This window comes from Diadema setosum, chromosome 5 (genome assembly GCF_964275005.1).
Source record: "Diadema setosum chromosome 5, eeDiaSeto1, whole genome shotgun sequence".
NCBI lineage: Eukaryota > Metazoa > Echinodermata > Echinoidea > Diadematoida > Diadematidae > Diadema > Diadema setosum.
In genome coordinates, this window is record NC_092689.1 from 28232257 (window position 1) to 28254816 (window position 22560).

Sequence of the window (22560 nt, forward strand, 5' to 3'; positions counted from 1 at the left end):
ATTCCCATGCTGATAAAGAATGTGGATAGCAATGTGTGTGTGTAAAATACATCAAGTTTAGGGTTCCTGCTGCATGAACATAGAGTCTACATGTAAATTAACTATACACAGCCCTGTCGCTGTACACAAGTGTAGGCCTGAGTCGTGACAGGGCTGTACCGTGTGGACACTACGTAATCTTATAATTCCGGGGCGCCGATTCTATTTCGAATTTACTGCACCATATTTGTTACTAAGACTACATAAGATTAAAACTTTATCTATTTAGCTACTGTTTTCAGCTATTGATATTGACATACATATTTCACAACTTACCAAAAATTACACCTTTTTAAATCCTGTATGCTGCAGAAATTGCAGAAATGATTCGAAATGTCGGCGCAGCACTGGGCAAAGGGGGCGCTGTCGACCGCGTGGGCGTACAAACTCTAGCAGCGCAATATGCATCGTTCAAAGCTGGGAAAGATTTATTTTGAATCGCCCAGCGATGATTACAGCATTCCGGTTTAAGATTGGACTTTTTGCTCAGTGTATGTTGCGTGAGGGCTCACTATTATGGACTGAAATAACATGCTCATAGTCCAAGCATCTCAATTCACGTGAGTGATTTGTAAAATTTGTGATAAGAATGTAGAAATTTTCAACAGTTTTGTTGTTGTGTGGCCGTGTTCGAGGGGTTTAGTAGATGGGTATCACACACCGTCGGACGCCGTGCTAGCGCATGGCGTCTGGTCGGGCTACATGTAAATTTAATTATGCATGTCAGCCAGATGTAGGTGGCTAGGGTCACCCTGAATACAACTTTTCTGTTTAGATCATTCAGACCCTATCAAAATTGAACAATCAGTTGCTCCCTTGAAAGAAAATTGTGAAGAAATGTGGACCTACAAATTCAATAGTCCTTCAGATTGTGGCTTATTGAACTACCGGTAAGAGAAAGTATCATCTGCATGCCTTTTCCTGTGCTACCTTGCCAAAATCTAGTGACTTTGTGGTCTCAAGGTTCCATGTCTTTTGTACAGTAGTTTCAGTATTGCTGAGAAATACAAGCCAGTGACATCATTTTTTCTTTGCTTTGTTTTTAGTTGAAGCACTAAACATCATGAGAGCTTACATTTGGTTAGATTTGATTTTTGTTGTTGTTGCAATGTATACAGTCACATGTGTGCATCTTTCTCATTCATCTGCATATGTGTGACTGTATCTGCAGCCATTGTAACACGCAAGGTACTGTATATAGCAACAACATTCAGCTCCGGAAGATGCTAAAATAGATGTCGGATATTAATTTTGCTCTTAAATAGGCATCAACTTTTATAATAATCTATAAGCCTATTTGCTAAATCTTAGAACTCAGAATAACGGTAAGATGATTGAATTTTCTCTTCATTTATTTTAGACATGGGTACATGTATCACTTCAGTAATACTTAATATTTCATTTTCTATGTTCAGTAGGACCGATTTAGTATTTCTTATGTTTTTCTTGATTCTTTTTTTCGGGCCACCAGATTTTACTTTCGGGCCACCAAAAAATAAAAATCAATGATTTTGGCGGCCCAATCGGGCCACCAAAAATAAAAGTTAGTGTCGAGCCCTGACATGTATACAAATGTATTTTACATGCAGCCGTGAAGTGACAGCACTGTACCGGAACATGTTTGAAGACATGTTATTGGACAGTGATTATCCTTGAAATACTCCTCTTAAAGAGAAAATTTAATCAAATTTTAAGTACCATTCACCACAAATTTGGTGATCATAATAACCTTGAAGTTTTAGAAAAATGTCTACAACTTGTCCAAATCTGGGGTATCAGTCTGTTATTAGGGAGTTTTCGATTGGGTGAACGAGAAGGACGTGCCGCCGAGCGCAACCGTACGTCAAGGCGTCACGTCTGTACGTTGACCCGCTGCTAAAACACGTTTCGATTTCGGGCGCCGGCGTCACGTCTCGTGGCGTGTGCTGGCCCTGTGCCTTGCGTGCATATAAGCGGAATTTGTGACTCGTTTCTGTACTTGTCATATTTATTTTGTCTTTGACTAGATGCGTATCCTGGGAGGAATTATGTGGATTTTAAAACATAATGCATGGTAAGACTACTAGGCAAATGCACTGCTGCACTAGCTAGGCCAAGCACCAAAATCTGTTTGCGTACAGCATTACGTGTAAATGCATGTGTGGGACTACGGTAGGCAGTTGCACAGTGCGAAACAGTGAAAACGGGCAAATAAAGTAGGTACCAGAGGCTGTAGTTTGTATGTCAGCGCTGCTGCTGTGACGTATCAAGATCATAAGCTTTCATGCAATTAGAATATATTCTCTCGAAAGAAAAAGGAAAACAGGTGAACTGAGCACGGATTTCCCGAGAGTCATCGTGCTCTTTCGCACGATACCCGAGAGGAGTGTGACGTCATAGCAAGGGTGGGTTGAGCGCGGCGCAACCGATTTGGGTGGACGGTGATAACCGGGGTTAACGCGTTCGAAATTTGTGCGATGAGCTGAGGGTCAACACTCGCGCATGCGCAGTACGTAAAAACTACGTCATAACAGGGTGACGCCTGGCTCAACGTGCAAATCGAAAAGTCCCTAATGACGGCCCACACAAGCCCAAATGTGTACACCACCTACATTGTACATGTACTTTATGGAGTCCTTGATGTGATTTCCTGTTGTAATTGCTGGCATAATGTAAAAGTATTCAGAAATCTTGAAACCATTTTGATGCGTGAGAGACTGTTAGTGATAGTCTATACTGCCCTTTTTATAGGTAATTTATTATTTTTTTAAAGTAAATCGGCGCAAATCATGGTTTGATAAACATTTGCTGAAGCATTTCGCGGAAGGTCATCTCCCGTTTGCATACAATGGCCATCAAAGTACATAGCTCAAATCATGCCAAAACATCTGCATGTACACTATGAATAACCTGTCATTACTATGTGTTCGAAACCTGTCATTGCATGTTCTTCCAGAGGAATGTGATATATTTGTCCTGGTAGATTGTATGTACACCTACACTTTGCATCTTGCCATTGATGAGCAAGAAGTGTGAGCTTCCTTGAGATATTATCATCTTTGGCTGCATTTATCCTCTTTCACATGTTTGAAACATTTTTCAAAACCCAGTATCAAAATGTGCTTGCGAAGGCCTTTCAGATTGCATTTCTCGAGTTGTTGCGTTTATCATCTCTCCCTCCCGCAAGCGGAGAAGAACTCCGCTTCTCACTGCGCAGCTCCATTGCATTGTTTGACCCGAGGAGCAGAGATCATGCAGTTACATGTAGCATGGGTAGGGCTGATATAACACATTTCAAAATGACTTTGCATTTATCTTCTCTGAAGGAACATCATTCTGGCTCAAACATCTCCAATAATGGAGACCTGTAGAGTGCTTTATATCGGTACAGTAGTTATATTTTACCTATAAGAGCTAGTTACAAAATTCCCAAGTTAAGAATGAAAATACATGTAGTTGAACAGTCTTCTATGGTATACAATGTTTATTTTGTAGCTAGCAACATTAACAGGCATCATATACAAACAGTACAGGCAGATGTAAACTTGAGATTACAGAATTCTGCAATGATTTGTGTGAAATCAACTCCCAATTCTGTAATTCAAAAAAGATTTTGTTACTGTTCTCTGTATTACATCACTGCTTTTGTTTGTTCTGAAGTAGATTTGGTTGTACTGAACAGTTGTAGTTGTGTGAATTTTGGGATCTGCACACCCCCTTTGTAATATTTTCGGAACTGTTTCATGAATTTTAAAGGTACAGTTTACCTTTGGAAGCAGTGATTTAAAAAATGTTCAAGATATCACATTTGATGCATATGTGTATGTGTACAATTATAGGTCAGTTGTATCACAAAACATCCTACCATGTAAAAATTTTGCAATAATGCCTAAAATATAAGGAAATATCACTGCTTTTGTCAATAAATCATAACTGTAGAGGGTTTAATCTAGAAACATTTTTATTATAAGTATTGTTCACATTTTATTTAACAATACTTAACATTATTATACTGATTCAAATTTTTACATTGGTTGTTTCTATCCCTAAGTCACATTTTAGAACTATCTTGAAGCACTATAACAACCTGAGTTTTTGTTTCTTCTGCAAATGGTAGATTATGCCTTTAACAACACACAATGAATGTTACCTTAGTGCATTGTGTTTGTCATACAAGTGTCTTGATGCACACAAAATGCAGTCATGTGCATTGTAGGTTAGTTATGCATTTTTTGTTGTTGTTTGTTTCGAACTCTTTTCAGATCCAAAATATGTAACATAAGCTGGAAGGCATACATGTATGCCAGTCTGGTAGAACTTGAATGCTGTGGTTTATGAGGTTTAGCGTTCAGACAGAAAAAGATTGATTTGTAGAACATTGTGAAGCTGAGAAGATCTCTTTTTAATCAAGACAGCATTATTTGATACTACAATAAATGGCATTGTACTTCAGTAACTTCATTTTTAATTTGAATGATGATAATCTTTGTTAGTGTATCTCTGTGTGTGTCATTCAAAGTATCTTTAAAGGTCCACAGTTTACCTTTGGGAGCAGCGATTTCAAAAATGTTCAAGATACAGTAGCGCTCACGGTAACCTGTGTCACTCCCGCGTATTCCCGCGTGCTTCTTCAAGTGGATAAATCGGCGTTCACTTCCGACATACCTGCGGGGATACGCGGTAATACGCGGGAGTACAACGCAGCGAGATCGCGTGCGATTTATCGTGTGGGAAACACGCCAAAACAGCCCGATGTACGATCAACGCAATGTATTCAGCAATGCGTGCTGTGTTGGTCGAGTCCTTGCAGCGAGCGTGTTCTTGCGAACAGTGGGGCTTATACTTAGTAATCCAAGCGATGGCCTTCGTCTAGAGTGGCTCGCTCATGGTTATTGCCTGAAAATGACAGTAGAAAAGTACGGTACTGGTAACCAGCGCACGCACAGTTGCAATTTGCAGAGTACTAAGAAGAAAAGCACGCAAGGAAAGCTGCCTCATTGTAATTCAATTCCACGTACACGTGCCAGCGCACCGTATACCTCGCACTGAGTACCCTGCAAGCAGCGGGGTGGGACGGTCGGCTCGATTCTACCTTCCCGTCAGCGCGATGTTTCAAGCACGTGCTTTCCCTAAATTTAGGGACATCGTAGACTCACTGAGAAATTACAAAATAAAACTTTCTTTCCTAATTCATGCACTCACCTTGTGACACATTTTCTTGGGAGTTCTAGCCTCTTTGTCAATAAATCCACATCGAACCACGCAGTAATTGCCCATAAAAAAAAGAAAAAAATGATTCATCTTTAAACAATGAATGATATTCTTGTACGGCAGGGGGAACACATTGTGAAGAAATAGCTATCCGTACATCGCTACTCATTCTCGCTGGAGTTCAAAATTTCTCCTGACCTCAGTATAGGGGTGTGTGAGAAACGCGGGAGTTACAAAGGTCGGACCCCACCCGTATTAAGAGTACGGTGTGAGGGAAACGCGGGAGTTACAAAGCTCGCACCCCTCCCGTAATGAGAGCGTGGTGTGCGGGAAACGCGGGAGTTACAAAGATATTCGTACCCCACCCGTACTAAGACCGTGTAGTGCGGGAAACGCGGGAGTTACAAAGCTTGCACACGATCGAGAGTTACAAAGATCGTAGGCCCTACTCCTTCGTAGGGTGTGAGGGAAACGCGGGAGTTACTAAGCCCCTACCCCTGCCATTTGATTGTTTTGTACCCGTTTACATTTTCCTTTCAGGTGATGAACATCGAAGGCCAATTCAACAGCTATAAATAACAAAAAGGTCTCTCTATTTCTTTTCTAATTTATGCACTTACCTTGTGACACATTTTTTGGGGAAAGTTCATAAATCTTTGCCAATAAATTTCTTGAAAAAAAAATATGCACAGTCACGTAATAAAATATTCTTGCTCACATTTTCTTCTCTTGCGTAGAACGCGGAAGTTAACAGAGCTTGTTCCTCGCTAGCGTATTGAGAGCGTGATGTGCGGGAAACGCGGGAGTTACTAAAGCTCGGATACCCCTTACTACACGTATTTAGAGATTAGTGCGAGTACGCAAGGGATTAGGCCTGCCTAGAGTTTACAATAGGCCTACAAAGCTCGTCGTACTACTGTGTTCAAAAGAAGATGAACGCGGGAGTTACTATAGTACACAACGGTAATCTCGCACCCCACCCGTAATGAGTGTACAGAGGGTATCTGGCTTCGGAGGAGCAGGGAAAGGGATGATCATGCATGTCACCCCCCCCCCCCCCATCTTGTATGATGTCTCGTAATGTTTCTTCCACTTTCGTAATGACATTGCCATGAACTGCATTGTTTACCTAACGCAACATGAGCTTTTAGGCCTATGTGAGAGTATCTCGTATCTGTTAGCGACTTTACAACTGAATGCAATAGGCAGCAGAATTAGACGCGGCTGAAGGAGCGATGTCACAAGCATATTATTATTATTTTGAAGTAGTATGGGTGATAAAACATCGTAAAATCACAAAGAAATTACAAAATGGCTCTCTTTTTTTTAATTATTTATGCGCACTTACCTTGTGAAATATTTCCTGGGGAAAGTTTTTAAATCTTTGCCAAAGAATCCACATTCATACTTTTCTTGATAAAGTTTATGATGCGCGCACAATTACGCAATAAAATATTAATGCGTACATTTTTTTTTTCTTTTTCAGTGAGGGTAACGTGACAGTTACAGAGCTCGTTCCTCTCGATTATTATGAGCGTAATAATGGTATTAGGGAAACGCGGGATTTACAAAGCTCGCACCCCTCCCGTATTGAGAGCGTTTTGAGCGGGAAACGCGGGAGTTACAAAGATCGTACCCACCCGTACTAAGAGTAGGATGTGAGGGAAACGCGGGAGTTACAAAGATCGTACCCCATCCGTATTGAGAGCAGAATGTGAAGGAAACGCGGGAGTTACAAAGCTCGCACCCCTCCCGTACTGAGAGCGTGTTGTGCCCGAAACGCGGGAGTTACAAAGAACGTACCCCACCCGTATTAAGAGTAGGGTGTGAGGGAAACGCGGGAGTTACAAATCTCCCACCCCTCCCGTTTTCCGGAACTGTTAACAGAGCTGGGATGTGTGGAAGCGTGTGGTGCGGGAAACGCGGGAGTTACAAAGATCGTACCCAACCCGTTTGAATGTGTAAAGGGTAAACACTGCATGGCTTCGGGATATAGAAGGGACGTCCTCTCTTTTGGCGACTTTACAACATAAGCATACAGTATTGGCAGCAGAGTATCTACTACTGTGTCTCTTTACTCATGTTTTCTGGAGGTATTTACTGAGCTGGGATGTGTGAATTACAAAGCTTGCGTAGTACTAGTACATTATACTCAAGCTTGGGGAATGGGGCAGGGGAATGATACTACTTGTCAAACCCCGGTAGCTTATACCTTATAATGATGTGTTGTATCCATTTACTCTTCCTTGAATTTTTCATTTCAATATGAAACTGCTCTGTCTAATGAGAGCCCATGCAAAGAAAAAAGAAAATCGCTTATGAGTAGTTCCCACCATCCAATGCCTTTAGTTATTGCAGCCATTCTGAAAGCTGCAAAAAGAAGGATATCGTGATTGTGTTGTATAATAATTCACATATTTGCTTGCTGTCCTGTTTTGTTCTGTTGAGCAGTTTTTTTTTTTTCTGATCCAACAATGTTTGAATGTGTCACACACACAAGCACATTTCAAGTTATATACAGTGTACTTAAAATTGTAGCGCATTCAGACAGAATACCATACACTAAATCAATATACATTGTATGCCTATATAATGTATATATTATATATGATTATAATCAAGTTGTATATAATACATTATAAAACATAACACACACACACACTCACATGTATACACAGTTATATAATTATGTATAAAAGAATACATATATATATATATATGTATATATATATATATATATATATATATATATATAGCAATAATAATGTCACAACAGAGGAATGCAGGGAAATGCATGAATAATGTCAATCTTGATTTTAATGAATAATCCGAATTTTCGAGGATCCTTTCGAGGATCCTTTTCGAGGATGTATTGCACAAAGAAATACAAAGTGATCATAAAATAACAACGATGAATAGCGGCGCTGTCTGTATTAGTCCCCAACTGTCCGTGGTCCCGTCCCGTCCGTCCTCAAGTTGCGTTAGATAAACAATGCACATCCCTTTCCCCGCTCCTCCGAAGCTACCCTCTGTACACCCATTACGGGTGGGGTGCGAGATTACCGTTATAGTGTAACTCCCGTATGAGAGCGTTTTGAGCGGGAAATGCGGGAGTTACAAAGATCGTATACCCCACTATAGTTTTAAGAGTAGGATGTGAGGGAAACGCGGGGTTTACAAAGATCGTACCCCTCCCGTACTGAGAGCAGACTGTGAGGGAAACGCGGGAGTTACAAAGCTCGCCCCCCTCCCGTACACGAGAGCGTGCTGTGAGTTGCCCGAAACGCGGGAGTTACAAAGATCGTACCCCACCCGTATTAAGAGTAGGGTGTGAGGGAAACGCGGGAGTTACAAATCTCCCACCCCTCCCGTGTCTCTTAAAGGTCCTGTTTACCTTTGGGAACAGTGATTTTGAAAAAATCTGACATTTAAATGCATATGGGTAGATCTGTTGTACCACAAAACATCCTATCATATAATTTTTTTTTTTTTTTTTTGCCATAAAGCCTAAAATATAAGGGGATACATTTGTATCTGTATTTTTCTCAATAAACCGTAACTGAAGACGGTTTAGTCTGGAAACATTCTTATTATAACTATTGTTCACATTTTATTGAATCAAATTTTTACAGTGGTTGTCTCTATCACTCACATTCTAAAACTATTTTAAAGCACTAATGCTGGGTTTTTGTTTCATCTGCAAATGGTAAATTATGTTTTCCGGAACTGTTTACAGAGCTGGTATGTGTGGAAGCGTGTTGTGCGGGAAACGCGGGAGTTGCAAAGATCGTACCTCACCCGTATTGAATGTGCAGAGGGTAAACACTGGCTTCGAGATTAGAGGCATGGGACATTCGTACATGACACCCCCCGTGTTAGCTTTATCTGTTATCTTACAAATGTAATATTCCTTGCTTACTAAATAAACTGCACTTTCATATTTTAGACTACATTGCACACGTATAACGCACTATTCGATTTTATGTGAGTGTAAAATACTGGAGCTCCTCCCTTTTAGCGACTTTACAACATATGCATACAGTATTGGCAGCAGAGTATCTACTACTGTGTCTCTTTACTCATGTTTTCCGGAGCTATAATGATTGTGTTGTATCCATTTACTTTTGATTTAATTTTTCATTTGAATATGACACTGCTCTGTGTAATGAGAGCCAAAAGATTAAAAAAAAAAAATGAGTAGTTCCCACCAATGCCTTTAGTTATTGCAGCCATTCTGAAAGCTGGAGAGGATAACGTGATTGTGTTGTTGTATAATAATTTATATGTTTGCTTGCTGTCCTGTTTTGTTCTGTTGAGCAGTTTTTAATTTTTTCTGATCCAACAATGTTTGAATGTTTCACACACACAAGCACACATCAAGTTTACTTAATAGCGCATTCATGCAGAATACCATACACTAAATCAATATATGCCTATATAATATATATATATATATATATATATATATATATACGCAAATGTTTTGGTATGATATATGTATATAAATGAATAATATATATATATATCATGTAAGTGTACACACATTACAGACAAGAAAGAGCAAATACACGCAATCGTCTCAGTTGCCTTTCTATTTATTGCACAAAGAAAGACAAAGTGATCATAAAATAACAACGTAAAACATGAATAGCGCGCTGTCTGTAGTCCTCAACTGTCCCGTGGCCATGTCCCGTCCGTCCTCAGTACTTGGTCCTGTCGCCGCCTTGTCGGATGACCTCCCGGAACGCCTTGTACGAGTTGTCCAGGTGAGGAGCCAGCTTCTCCGCAGTGGTGTTGTTGGCCCAGTACCGCTGCAGTCCCTCTACCAGTTCCTGCTTCGTCCTCGGCTTGACGTGCTGAAAGAAAAAGAAATAAGCATAATGAATCATCTGTGACGAAAATTCCATTTGTAAACTTAAACTAAAAAACTTTTCATCGTTAGTTGGCGTAACAAGCTGAGAATAAAAGACTGATATAATAAAATATTTGAAAACCCTGATTTAGCAATTAAAACGTTTTTAAAGAAATGTACGGTATATTTAAATGAAAATCATTGAGATAAGCACGCGGGCTCTTAACCATAACAAACAAGACATTGTAGGTGAAATAATGTAGTTTCTCGTGATGACATATCGTTAGGTAGCAAAGTAAAAAGCAAAAGCGACTCACCCTCCTTAGGTAGACTTTCATGTTGCCCCAGATGTGCTCGATCGGGTTAAGGTCTGGCGACTCGGCAGGCGTCTTCCACCAGTCGACGTTGTGCTGACGCAGGAAGTCGATTGCCAGCCGACTCGTGTGTTTCGGGTCGTTGTCCTGCATCAGGCGCGCACCGTCCGGGAACTTCTCGCGGATGAACGGCAACAGGAACTTCCCTACGATGTCGTTAACGTAGAAGTCCGCACGCATGATGCCCTCGAAGATCACCAACTTCGTCGCTCCTCGTCGGGAGATTCCGCCCCACACATGCACCGACGCTGGGTTCTTCGGTCTCCCTGCCTTCTTCCTCGGTTCGTCTCGACGATGGTAGGCGTCCCTGGCATGGCGCTCCACCCAGAAGGTGCTCTCGTCCGTCCAGATCACGTTGGCGAACTCCTCCCCTAGCTCGTACATCCGCAGACAGAACGCCAGTCTCGCAGTCTTGTTGACGTTCCTGATTAACTGTCCATACCGCACACGCGATCTCCTCCACCCAAGCTGCTGGCGAGCCCTCTTCACCGTCGAAATATGGACACGGATGCTGAACGCCTCGAAGAGTTTCTGCGCGATGTCGGCGGCCGAAATCTCACAATCGTCCTCGATGACCTCGTCGATGAATCGCTTGTGCTCCTCCTGAAGCTTCATCGGCGGCGGTGGACGCTCTCGATCCCCTACAAGCCCTGTCTCTTGAAAGCGCCTAATACAGTAGCGGATGCCCGACTCCGACACGGTGACGAAGTTCTCTTCAAGTTGACGTGCGATGTCCCGTATGCTCTTGCCTTCTCTCCAAAGCTGTATCACTCGACTTCGGTCTGTGAGACTCAGTCGCGGCATCGTTGAAGGCCAGTGGTTATGATATAGCGAAGTGCGTAGAATGCAGGTCAAATCGTGTGGAAAGTAAAAGCGATAATGAAGCTAACTAGATGAAGTGCCACGCTTTTAAGCTTAAACTTGCAGTCTTTTTCTTCCGTTTCGCTGCTCGTGATTGGATCTATAGCCCTATCGCATCCAATTGGTCGAGGTCGCAGCCAATTGGACCTAGCTCAGTTACTCCTGGTCAGGTAGGACTAGGCGATTGGTCCGGGGAAACAATGCGTCAATTACAGGGGCTTATCCCTTTCATTCCATTTGCCTCCCTAATACGCACCCGGATCCTGTCAATCAATCACGAATGATTGACAGGCTCCGTGTCATGGACGCTGTATAGGCAGCCCAATAACATTACTGCTCCACGCCATAAGTTAAGATTATTCCTAATTAGCAAAGCTATATAGCATACTAGCAAGTCGGGAGGTAACATCCCGCATAATATATCAATATTCAAGCAACAACTCGATCTAGACGAAGGGCACACATGTCACAGCAGCATAATGTCCAAACACAAATATTGAATAGCAATGAAGACAACGTGAACATTTATCATGGTATAACCTTCCTCTTTACCACGATATTTGACGCTTAAACTTTCTAACAATTATTGTTTTGATGTAACTCTTATATACATGAACACAAGAAATGCCCTTGTAAACAAGGGCTTTCAGGAGTCTCTCTGCTCAAAAGGCATCACACATATACGTTACACACTTTACGCGCATGTTACCAAGTTTTGAAAAGCCAACGACCATTGGGCTGTAATTGCAAATGCAATTTTTAAGGACGCAATTATTTCTAAGATGATAATTTCATGATAAATGGTAGAATCAGCCAGGTCAGCTCATATTTCCATGACAGAACACTAAAGTGACACTGTCAGCGTATAACTATAGTATACCAGCATCAAAATATATGTATGTATATTGTGTAACAAAAATCATTGCTTTCGAGCATTAAAAAAAAAAAAAAGAGCCAAACAATTCCCGAAGATATTGTAAGGTTTCGGAATTGACAGGAAAGTCTCGTGGCCTAATAACTGCAGGTGTGTTAGGTTTGTGGTATATGTACAAGTGTACTTTTCAGTGAAATGGAGCAAGCTTGCTGATACTGCCGTTATTGAATCCAACTATACCCCGCGAGATCCCGTAATCTTGGTCGTCTCTAAGAACGTAATATATTTATATTCATTTCTCATCTACCACCTTGGTTTGGTTTGGTTTTATTTCCCGTCATAAAAAGCTGGTTTGAGATATTATTCTACGTGGATAGAAATGACTGTACAATCTCCAGCCGCCAATAGGTTATAGGATTTTGGCGAAAGCTAGAGCAATATGAGGCCGTGCAGATTTTGACTGACGTCGACCGGCTTAACTTTTACCCACGCCAGGCACTCATTACCTTCCAATCTTGTACCCATTGTTCCCTTCCCCCCGCCCCTCGAATTCAAAGAGAAAGATAGAAATACCAAACTCTTTTTCGCGACCGCCTTTGTCTTTATCGGCGTTGCTACCGTGAAAGCAGTATATTACAGCAGCCGATCAAAGCAGTGCGCGACATGGTCTTGCTATTATAGCTGGTTAAAAAGGCTCTACCTTTTACCTGCCAATCAACTTACTCTCTTCCCTGAGGAAAAACTGTAAATTTGTGACTGCTTGTTCTACTGACAAGTGTGTTAATTTTAAGAAGCAGGTAGTTTATGAATTCATATGGTAGAAAATACACCCCTTGCGAGCTGAGAAAGTGAGTAACCATGTGCAGCAAATTAATACTCTGAAAAAGCTGCTGACCCTAAGATATGAATGTTAGAATGATAATAACCAATCAAATCTGTAAAAAATATTGTGGTGACCAATGCAATTTCGACGATTTGCTAACATGACTATTGTTTGAATTACTCTTACATGAACACAAGAAATGCCCTTGTAAACAAGGGCTTTCTCGAGTCTCTCTGCTCAAAAGGCAGCACACATACGTTACACACTATACGCGCATGTTATACCAACTTTTGAAAAGCAAACAATCTTTGGGCTGTGATTGCAAATGCATTTGTTAAGGACGTCATTATTTCTTAAGTGATAATTTCATGATAAATGGTTTGGTTTGTGGTATTTGTACAAGTGTACTGTTCAAATGGAGCAAGCTTGCTGATACTGCCGTTAATTGAATCCAACTATACCCCGCGAGATCCCGTAATCGTGGTCGTCTCTAGGAACATAATATAGTATTTATATTCATATTCATTTCCCATTTACCACCTTGGTTTGCTTTGGTTTTATTTCCCGTCATAAAAAGCTGGTTTGAGATATTATTCTACGTGGATAGAAATGACTGTACAATCTCCAGCCGCCAATAGGTTATAGGATTTTGGCGAAAGCTATAGAGCAATATGAGGCCGTACAGATTTTGACTGACGTCGACCGGCTTAACTTTTACCCACGCCAGGCACTCATTACCTTCCAATCTTGTACCCATTGTTCCCTTCCCCCCGCCCCTCGAATTCAAAGAGAAAGATGAAATACCAAACTCGTTTTCGCGACCGCCTTTGTCTTTATCGGCGTTGCTACCGTGAAAGCAGTATATTACAGCAGCCGATCAAAGCAGTGCGCGACATGGTCTTGCTATTATAGCTGGTTAAAAGGCTCTACCTTTTACCTGCCAATCAACTTACTCTCTTCCCTGAGGAAAAACTGTAAATTTGTGACTGCTTGTTCTACTGACAAGTATGTTAATTTTAAGAAGCAGGTAGTTTATGAATTCATATGGTATACACCCCTTGCGAGCTGAGAAAGTGATTAACCATGTGCAGCAAATTAATACTCTGAAAAAGATGCTGACCCTAAGATATGAATGTTAGAATGATAATAACCAATCAAATCTGTAAGAAATATTGTGGCGACCAATGCAATTTCGACGATTTGCTAACATGACTATTGTTTGAATTACTCTAACATGAACACAAGAAATGCCCTTGTAAACAAGGGCTTTCTGGAGTCTCTCTGCTCAAAAGGCATCACACATACGTTACACACTATACGCGCATGTCATACCAACTTTTGAAAAGCAAACGATCTTTGGTCTGTGATTGCAAATGCATTTGTCAAGGACGTCATTATTTCTTAAGTGATAATTTCATGATAAATGGTTTGGTTTGTGGTATTTGTACAAGTGTACTGTTCAAATGGAGCAAGCTTGCTGATACTGCCGTTAATTGAATCCAACTATACCCCGCGAGATCCCGTAATCGTGGTCGTCTCTGGGAACATAATATAGTATTTATATTCATGTCCCATTTACCACCTTGGTTTGGTTTGGTTTTATTTCCCGTCATAAAGAGCTGGTTTGATATATTATTCTACGTGGATAGCAATGACTGTACAATCTCCAGCCGCCAATAGGTTATAGGATTTTGGCGAAAGCTAGAGCAATATGAGGCCGTACAGATTTTGACTGACGTCGACCGGCTTAACTTTTACCCACGCCAGGCACTCATTACCTTCCAATCTTGTACCCATTGTTCCCTTCCCCCCGCCCCTCGAATTCAAAGAGAAAGATGAAATACCAAACTCTTTTTCGCGACCGCCTTTGTCTTTATCGGCGTTGCTACCGTGAAAGCAGTATATTACAGCAGCCGATCAAAGCAGTGCGCGACATGGTCTTGCTATTATAGCTGGTTAAAAGGCTCTACCGTTTACCTGCCAATCAACTTACTCTCTTCCCTGAGGAAAAACTGTAAATTTGTGACTGCTTGTTCTACTGACAAGTATGTTAATTTTAAGAAGCAGGTAGTTTATGAATTCATATGGTATACACCCCTTGCGAGCTGAGAAAGTGATTAACCATGTGCAGCAAATTAATACTCTGAAAAAGCTGCTGACCCTAAGATATGAATGTTAGAATGATAATAACCAATCAAATCTGTAAGAAATATTGTGGCGACCAATGCAATTTCGACGATTTGCTAACATGACTATTGTTTGAATTACTCTAACATGAACACAAGAAATGCCCTTGTAAACAAGGGCTTTCTCGAGTCTCTCTGCTCAAAAGGCATCACACATACGTTACACACTATATATACGCGCATGTTATACCAACTTTTGAAAAGCAAACGATCTTTGGGCTGTGATTGCAAATGCATTTGTCAAGGACGCCATTATTTCTTAAGTGATAATTTCATGGTAAATGGTTTGGTTTGTGGTATTTGTACAAGTGTACTTTTAAATGAAATGGAGCAAGCTTGCTGATACTGCCGTTAATTGAATCCAACTATACCCCGCGAGATCCCGTAATCGTGGTCGTCTCTGGGAACATAATATAGTATTTATATTCATGTCCCATTTACCACCTTGGTTTGGTTTGGTTTTATTTCCCGTCATAAAGAGCTGGTTTGATATATTATTCTACGTGGATAGCAATGACTGTACAATCTCCAGCCGCCAATAGGTTATAGGATTTTGGCGAAAGCTAGAGCAATATGAGGCCGTACAGATTTTGACTGACGTCGACCGGCTTAACTTTTACCCACGCCAGGCACTCATTACCTTCCAATCTTGTACCCATTGTTCCCTTCCCCCCGCCCCTCGAATTCAAAGAGAAAGATGAAATACCAAACTCTTTTTCGCGACCGCCTTTGTCTTTATCGGCGTTGCTACCGTGAAAGCAGTATATCACAGCAGCCGATCAAAGCAGTGCGCGACATGGTCTTGCTATTATAGCTGGTTAAAAAGGCTCTACCTTTTACCTGCCAATCAACTTACTCTCTTCCCTGAGGAAAAACTGTAAATTTGTGACTGCTTGTTCTACTGACAATTGTGTTAATTTTAAGAAGCAGGTAGTTTATGAATTCATATGGTAGAAAATACACCCCTTGCGAGCTGAGAAAGTGAGTAACCATGTGCAGCAAATTAATACTCTGAAAAAGCTGCTGACCCTAAGATATGAATGTTAGAATGATAATAACCAATCAAATCTGTAAGAAATATTGTGGTGACCAATGCAATTTCGACGATTTGCTAACATGACTATTGTTTGAATTACTCTTACATGAACACAAGAAATGCCCTTGTAAACAAGGGCTTTCTCGAGTCTCTCTGCTCAAAAGGCATCACACATACGTTACACACTATATATACGCGCATGTTATACCAACTTTTGAAAAGCAAACGATCTTTGGGCTGTGATTGCAAATGCATTTGTCAAGGACGCCATTACTTCTTAAGTGATAATTTCATGGTAAATGGTTTGGTTTGTGGTATTTGTACAAGTGTACTTTTAAATGAAATGGAGCAAGCTTGCTGATACTGCCGTTAATTGAATCCAACTATACCCCGCGAGATCCCGTAATCTTGGTCGTCTCTAGGAACATATATTTATATTCATTTGTCATTCAGCAACTTATGGTTTGAGATATTATTCGTGGATGGAAATGACTGCACAATCTCTAGCCGCGAATAGGTTATAGGATTTTTGCGAAAGTTACTGCAATATGAGGCCAAATCTGTAAGATATATTGTGGTACCAAGGCAATTTCGACGATTTGCTTACACGACTATTGATTGAATTCTACTCTTACATGAACACAAGAAATGCCCTTCTAAACAAGGGCTTTTTCGAGTCTCTCTGCTCAAAAGTCATCACATACGTTACACACTTTACGCACATGTTACAACTTTTGAAAAGCCAACGATCTCTTGGCTGAGATTGCAAATGCAATTTTTAAGGACGCATTTCTAAAATGATAATTTCATTGTAAATGGTAGAATCAGCTTAGTCCGCTGACATTTCCATGACAGATCACTAAAGTGGCATTGTCAGCGTATAACTATATAACCTTGTGAGTGTTCTAAGTGACAGCATATCTCTTTTTCCCCTTCTTTTTTTGAATCTGCGTCGTATGAAATCTTGAAATGGGGAATGCACCAAAGCAGCAATGATCATTATTCATAATGATTGTGGTGTTGCTCTGATAAGAAAAGTGAAGAAAATCTTCGTAAGGTATGGGAGCAATGCCTGGAAGTTTGTTCAGGTAAACATTGATTTTCACCAAATCGATCAAGCGGTCACGTTGACATGATATCGTGACACGAACCATCCTTTCACAAAGGTTTCACTTGACCACGAGAACAAAAGAACCGCGCGTGCCGGTTATACTGAAACCACAAAAGACACCGATGTTATGGCTATTTGAAGCCCCGACGCATCGTCTTCATTGGCTGTCGCAACTTTTAAGTGATTTAATCACCAGCCCCAAAATAATCATTGACCAATAGCGATAATTGCTTTAACTACCACGCAGCGTTGTCTTACTCTTCAACATGTAAAATGGTCATACAGTCAGTAGCATAAATACCTGACATTTTACGAGCTTAATCTCATATCCATCGATCATCCTCTTGCCTTACTAGCTGACTTCTACCGTATTCAAGACTTCTCGCGTTACTAGCCGACTTCTATCGTATTCGTCACTCCTCGTGTTAGTAGTTGAATTCTATCGTTTTCATTACTTATCGACCATTCCCGAAATCTTGGACTGGTTGAATTTTACTCGCGAATCACTCGCTGTTTGGGCACCATGCCTCGGCATCAGGCTCTGGATCCCGAGACAGGCGTGTGGCTTTCTGCAACTGTCGTGTCACAAACTGATGAGAGTACCAAAGTCAAGTAAGTGAATTACTTGGGCGTGTTGAAATACTGTCATTATGTGTATGTATGTGTGTGTGCCAACTGTCACTTAATATGTTGTGTGAAGATGTGAACATCATGACCAGTATCTATTTTCCTATAATTACAATGAGGCTAATCTACTTTGCAGAAGGACGGTCATACAGTATACGTGGAGATGTTGGTGCTCCATTTTCGATGAAGTTGGCAATAATTAAAGTTAATACATTTTTTTTTAAATCATTAAGTATAGAAACCAAACAAAAAAAGGCATTCACTATGAGATCCACCGGTAAACTGCGTTGGTGTTAGTGGTGCATTTTACTAGTATGAAGGTTGGAAACGGAGAGGAGCAAAGGTTTCATTTCCCATAGCATTCGTTTGACGTTCTAAAGTGATATGATGCCAGAGACTTGCGCTTTTAAATGATGCTTGTAAGTAAAGACAATTTTCAGTTCGAAATTTAGCCCTACATGTTGATTAAAGAGGGAATTATGCACAGAATACGGTCACTAATGTATTGGAAAACTTTAGACTTACTGTTTACTTTGTGTTTGAGATTTTATCTGCCCGATAGTAGCTTTATACATACTTGACATCTGTATCCCCCCCCCCGTCTCTCACTCTTTGCTATATAGATGGACAAACTACAAGGGTGCTTTCTCCCATGTGGCCACTGATGAGGTTCGACTAGCCCTGACCAAAAGAGTGTTCGAGAAAGACATCTCCAAGGAACTGTGGCCAAATACGCAGACACCGTTCTCCTTGACCAGGGGTGATTTCGTGCAACTCCTGAACGTGGATGGTCATCGCGATGCCGTCATTGCTGTATCAACGAATGACCCATTTCGTGGAATGGTATGTAATACTAGTGCTAATTTATTTCTTAATTCAAAAATTGTGCAACAACAACGTAACATAACTCGTTTGTAAATACCTGTTTGTGAAATGTGATTCCAATACTTCAACCTATCTTTTGTATGCATACAACCCATTGCAATAACGAAGAAAAAAATTTAATGAACTGATGAATTGTTACTACCACAGACCTGGAGACTCTTTATCTTTCCTTCTCTTTCCCAGATTACAAGTGAGGACAGAGCTGGGAGAGAATACCGGTACGAGCACATCGCGGAACCTCCACCTGCAGCTGAGCATCGACAGGATGATGACGTGGCTGGCATTTCTGACTCGGATGATGCTGATCTGGATGATGCGGAGGTATATTTTACTCTTCACTCTTAACCCTAAAGGGGCCGGGCTTTTTTGGCTATGCTCAGACCAGGGGGGAATCCATCCCCTCCCCCCCCCCCCCACGAGATTTCGGCCATCGGTGGTGCGATTGCGATGAAATTTTGCATGCGCGAGACCCACGTCAAAATCTACAAGATTGTGTCATAAGATTTTTTGAAACAATCAATTTCTAATTTTAATTAATTGATTATGCAAATTAAGCTCAAGATCATATCTTAGCCTAATCAAAAGCATTGAGAGTCTAATTTTTGATCTGTAAATCTGTTTTAGCATATTCAACAATTGTACATCACAAAAACTTCCAAAACTCATTCCAGTTCTTATGTATTTTATTGTTTTCAGAATTTCTTATGTATTTCCTTGTTTTTCAACTTTTGTTTTTTTCTTTGTTTTTCATTGGAAATTGTCACTGACCACTTTTCTACCATAATTAGCACAAAATTAATCAATGAAAGTGATTAATTGTAAAAAATATTAGGTTTTTATGACTTTCATGACAGAGCACAAAATCACAAAATTGTGCCGTTTTGGGGCGACATTCCGTTACAAAAATGGGCGTGGCTTCGGAAAAGTATGCGCGGACGTTGTAAATTTGGTCTCAAAAGTTGCGCGAGACTTGAACGAAAAAAGTCAAGAAGCCTCGCGACGAGGCCTTCTCGCGTTACAGAATTATAGAGCAAGACGTCGAGGCGGGAGGGGGGCGGATTCCGCCCCCCCCCCCCCGGCCCTTTTAGGGTTAAATGTGCATGTACAGGGTATGACAATCGTGTCGTAGTTTGCACGTGATTGTCCTCCATATCGCTCGTTTCATATACGCATTTCGTATTGTACCTTGTGAAATTAAGTATTCGTATTCATAATAGAGAACAAGTTAGTCACGAGAGGTTAATGCCAACGCTTGAAGAATATGTCTCGCCAGTGTTTGGAGTATCCTTCCTCCACAAAACTTGAATCTCCCGTCGATGCAATCATTAAATTCCTCGCTATTTATATATAATATATATACATATATGAGATCCACAAGAGTACAGAAAACAGGCGCCCACCTAATTTTTTGTAGTTTCTAGTTATATATGTACATTGGATGTGGTCTCGTTATCATTGGTTTTTTTTTTTATTCTCTTTTCTCTGCTTCATTTTAATAGGTGCAAGTGGAACCCGCATCGAGCAGGAAAAGGACCACGTTTGTTAAGAAAAAGGTAAATCTCAATTGCTCTTCACCAGTAGTGATATAGTCAAACAGTGCAGCAATATGCTCTTTCTTGTTTTTTCACATAACAAAGAGACTCTGAATTTAATGTACCGAATGATTGTGAATAACGATATTTTGTACATTCTATTCTACAAGAAGCTCATGTGACAAAATAGTTTAAAAATTCATTTGGCAGTGATAAGAAATTGGTTAGGAATTCATTGAAGCATGCAAGGAGAGTGCTAGCAAAATGTAAAAAGTTTAACCCTTCCTTTTGCGTGTCTTGAGTGTACCTTTCCCTTCGTTTCTTGTGTATATCTATAGGCTGCAGTTATCATCGCTGAGGCAGATCCGGCCGACTTTCAAGACAACATCCCGACCAGCCAGCTTCTTCCGCTCACCCCCGAGGAATTGACCGAGGGTCACGTCACCCTTGAGAGGCAACTAGAATCGACGGAAGCACCAAACTTCGATCTACCAACGGGCATGACTCAGGCAACCCTACTCCAACAGAATATGGACCTGATAGCTGAGAACACCAGACTTAGGGAGGAGGCCAGAGACACCAGGGCAGTCATCACTGCACTCGAAGCAAGAATGACCATGCTGGAGAGGAAGGTGTGCGTGCTCGAAGCCACGCAAGAGCGAGGACGGAGAGAGGAAGGGCAACGCGGAGGACAAAGAGGAGAGGAGAACGATGTGGAGCGCGAGGCAGGTGATGTTGTTCCTCCCCAAGTGATGAACGACTTGCGTCTGAGTCCAGAGAACGTACGTCGTGTGGCAGTGCAACTCGCGAAGGAGATGTTCAACGAGGAGGAGCGAATCGACTCGTGCCTTGCGAGGATGGACAAGCAGCGCGTTGCGGAGATTCAGAGGAACTTGTGGGAGATATGCCCAACGCCAGCGAGGAGGAGGAAACAAGTGTGGAGCATGGCGCGGAAAGCCATCGACATGAACACTAGGTACCTCAGAAAATGCAGGAGGATCAACGGACTGGATGACGCCCAACGAGCCGAACACAGGCGCCGGCAGAGGGAGCGAGCAGCGAACCGACGGCGGCTGGCGCGGGTGTAGATCGACGAACCTTTCCTTTCTCTGTTACCTAACCTCCTTTCTATGATTTCGATCTTCCACACTTTTCCTCTTCTTCTTCGTGTACAGATTGTAATGTACATATTGTATATATGCAGATTGTCGATATGTATTTGTAAGTTTCAATGTACAGATTATAAATTGCCTACATGCACCTTTTTCAGTTCCCGTCTTTTTTTTAATGATTCCTATGTGCATATCTTTCACAGTCTTGCCCAGCATCTCTATAATCTTCTTATTTCTGCCTCTTCTGAAGCGTCTTTTCTTCTTAATAACAAGCTGTATATTGATATCTGTGCATGTGTCAATATGATATACTGACAGTTTGACGAATATATTATGAAGATGTGCAGTAGACACGTATTGGTTATGTCTGTATATAGTGTATTATAAGCCTTTGCACAGTGAAATACTTTGAACCGTGTACTTTTGAACTGTCATGAATACAGAATTCACAGTAAGCATACTGTATTTTAATAAATACAATTGTTTTAGCAACGCATGACATGTGTGCACGTGGTTGTCTTGAAAGTTTATCTGTGTGTACTTGTTTGGGTTAAGAATATGAGTGTGTGTGTGTGTGTGTGTGTGTGTGTAAGTGTGTGTGTGTTTGCAAGTGTGTGTGTGTGTGTGTGAGTTTGTAGCCAAAGTGCCATTGAAAAGTGAATGTGAACAAGATCTGATACATGTCACCAAACCCCAAAAACATCAAACTTCATGACTTCACGCAGATTCATACAGACAATACAGTTTATGAAATGTTGACATACCGGTGTTATGTTACATTTCAACTTCATTTGGATACAGCTGAGCAGATTGGAATTGAACATTTTCAAACGCATTCATAAAACAGACAAAGTCACATTTGCGTGCCACGGTAAATGACACTCTTATGTCAAGATGGCCTTTTTCCAAGAGAACAATGTATTGATATAAAGAAAAATATAACATCTAAACTTTTAATTGTTTTGTTTTATATTCCATGCTAATAACGTGGAAATTTGATTTCTCACGAATGAGTCATCTGGTTGGTAATTCAAGCATTGAACACTTGCAGAATATGG

The 22560-nt window shown here is 41.0% G+C and overlaps 2 protein-coding genes across 5 annotated transcripts in view; both read left to right on the top strand.

Annotated features, from left to right (window-relative positions):
- Positions 1-22560, top strand: part of LOC140228667 (heterogeneous nuclear ribonucleoprotein A/B-like) — a 64895-nt gene that overhangs the window by 5239 nt on the left and 37096 nt on the right. The gene's annotated exons all lie outside the window — the stretch shown is intronic.
- On the top strand, positions 17200-21986 carry LOC140229248 (uncharacterized). Its single transcript, XM_072309524.1, has 5 exons — positions 17200-17958; positions 18597-18816; positions 19042-19179; positions 20358-20411; positions 20729-21986. The coding sequence occupies exons 1-5, from the start codon at positions 17870-17872 to the stop codon at positions 21476-21478; spliced, it is 1251 nt and encodes a 416-aa protein (XP_072165625.1). The 5' UTR covers positions 17200-17869; the 3' UTR covers positions 21479-21986.

What these genes read in the sequence shown, in the direction of transcription:
- LOC140229248 (XM_072309524.1), top strand. Translation starts at nt 17,870, where the DNA reads ATGCCTCGGCATCAGGCTCTGGATCCCGAGACAGGCGTGTGGCTTTCT. An exon ending in ATGACCCATTTCGTGGAATG is followed by an intron (nt 18,817 to 19,041) that starts GTATGTAATACT and finishes TCTCTTTCCCAG; the next exon opens with ATTACAAGTGAGGACAGAGC. An exon ending in CTGATCTGGATGATGCGGAG is followed by an intron (nt 19,180 to 20,357) that starts GTATATTTTACT and finishes TCATTTTAATAG; the next exon opens with GTGCAAGTGGAACCCGCATC.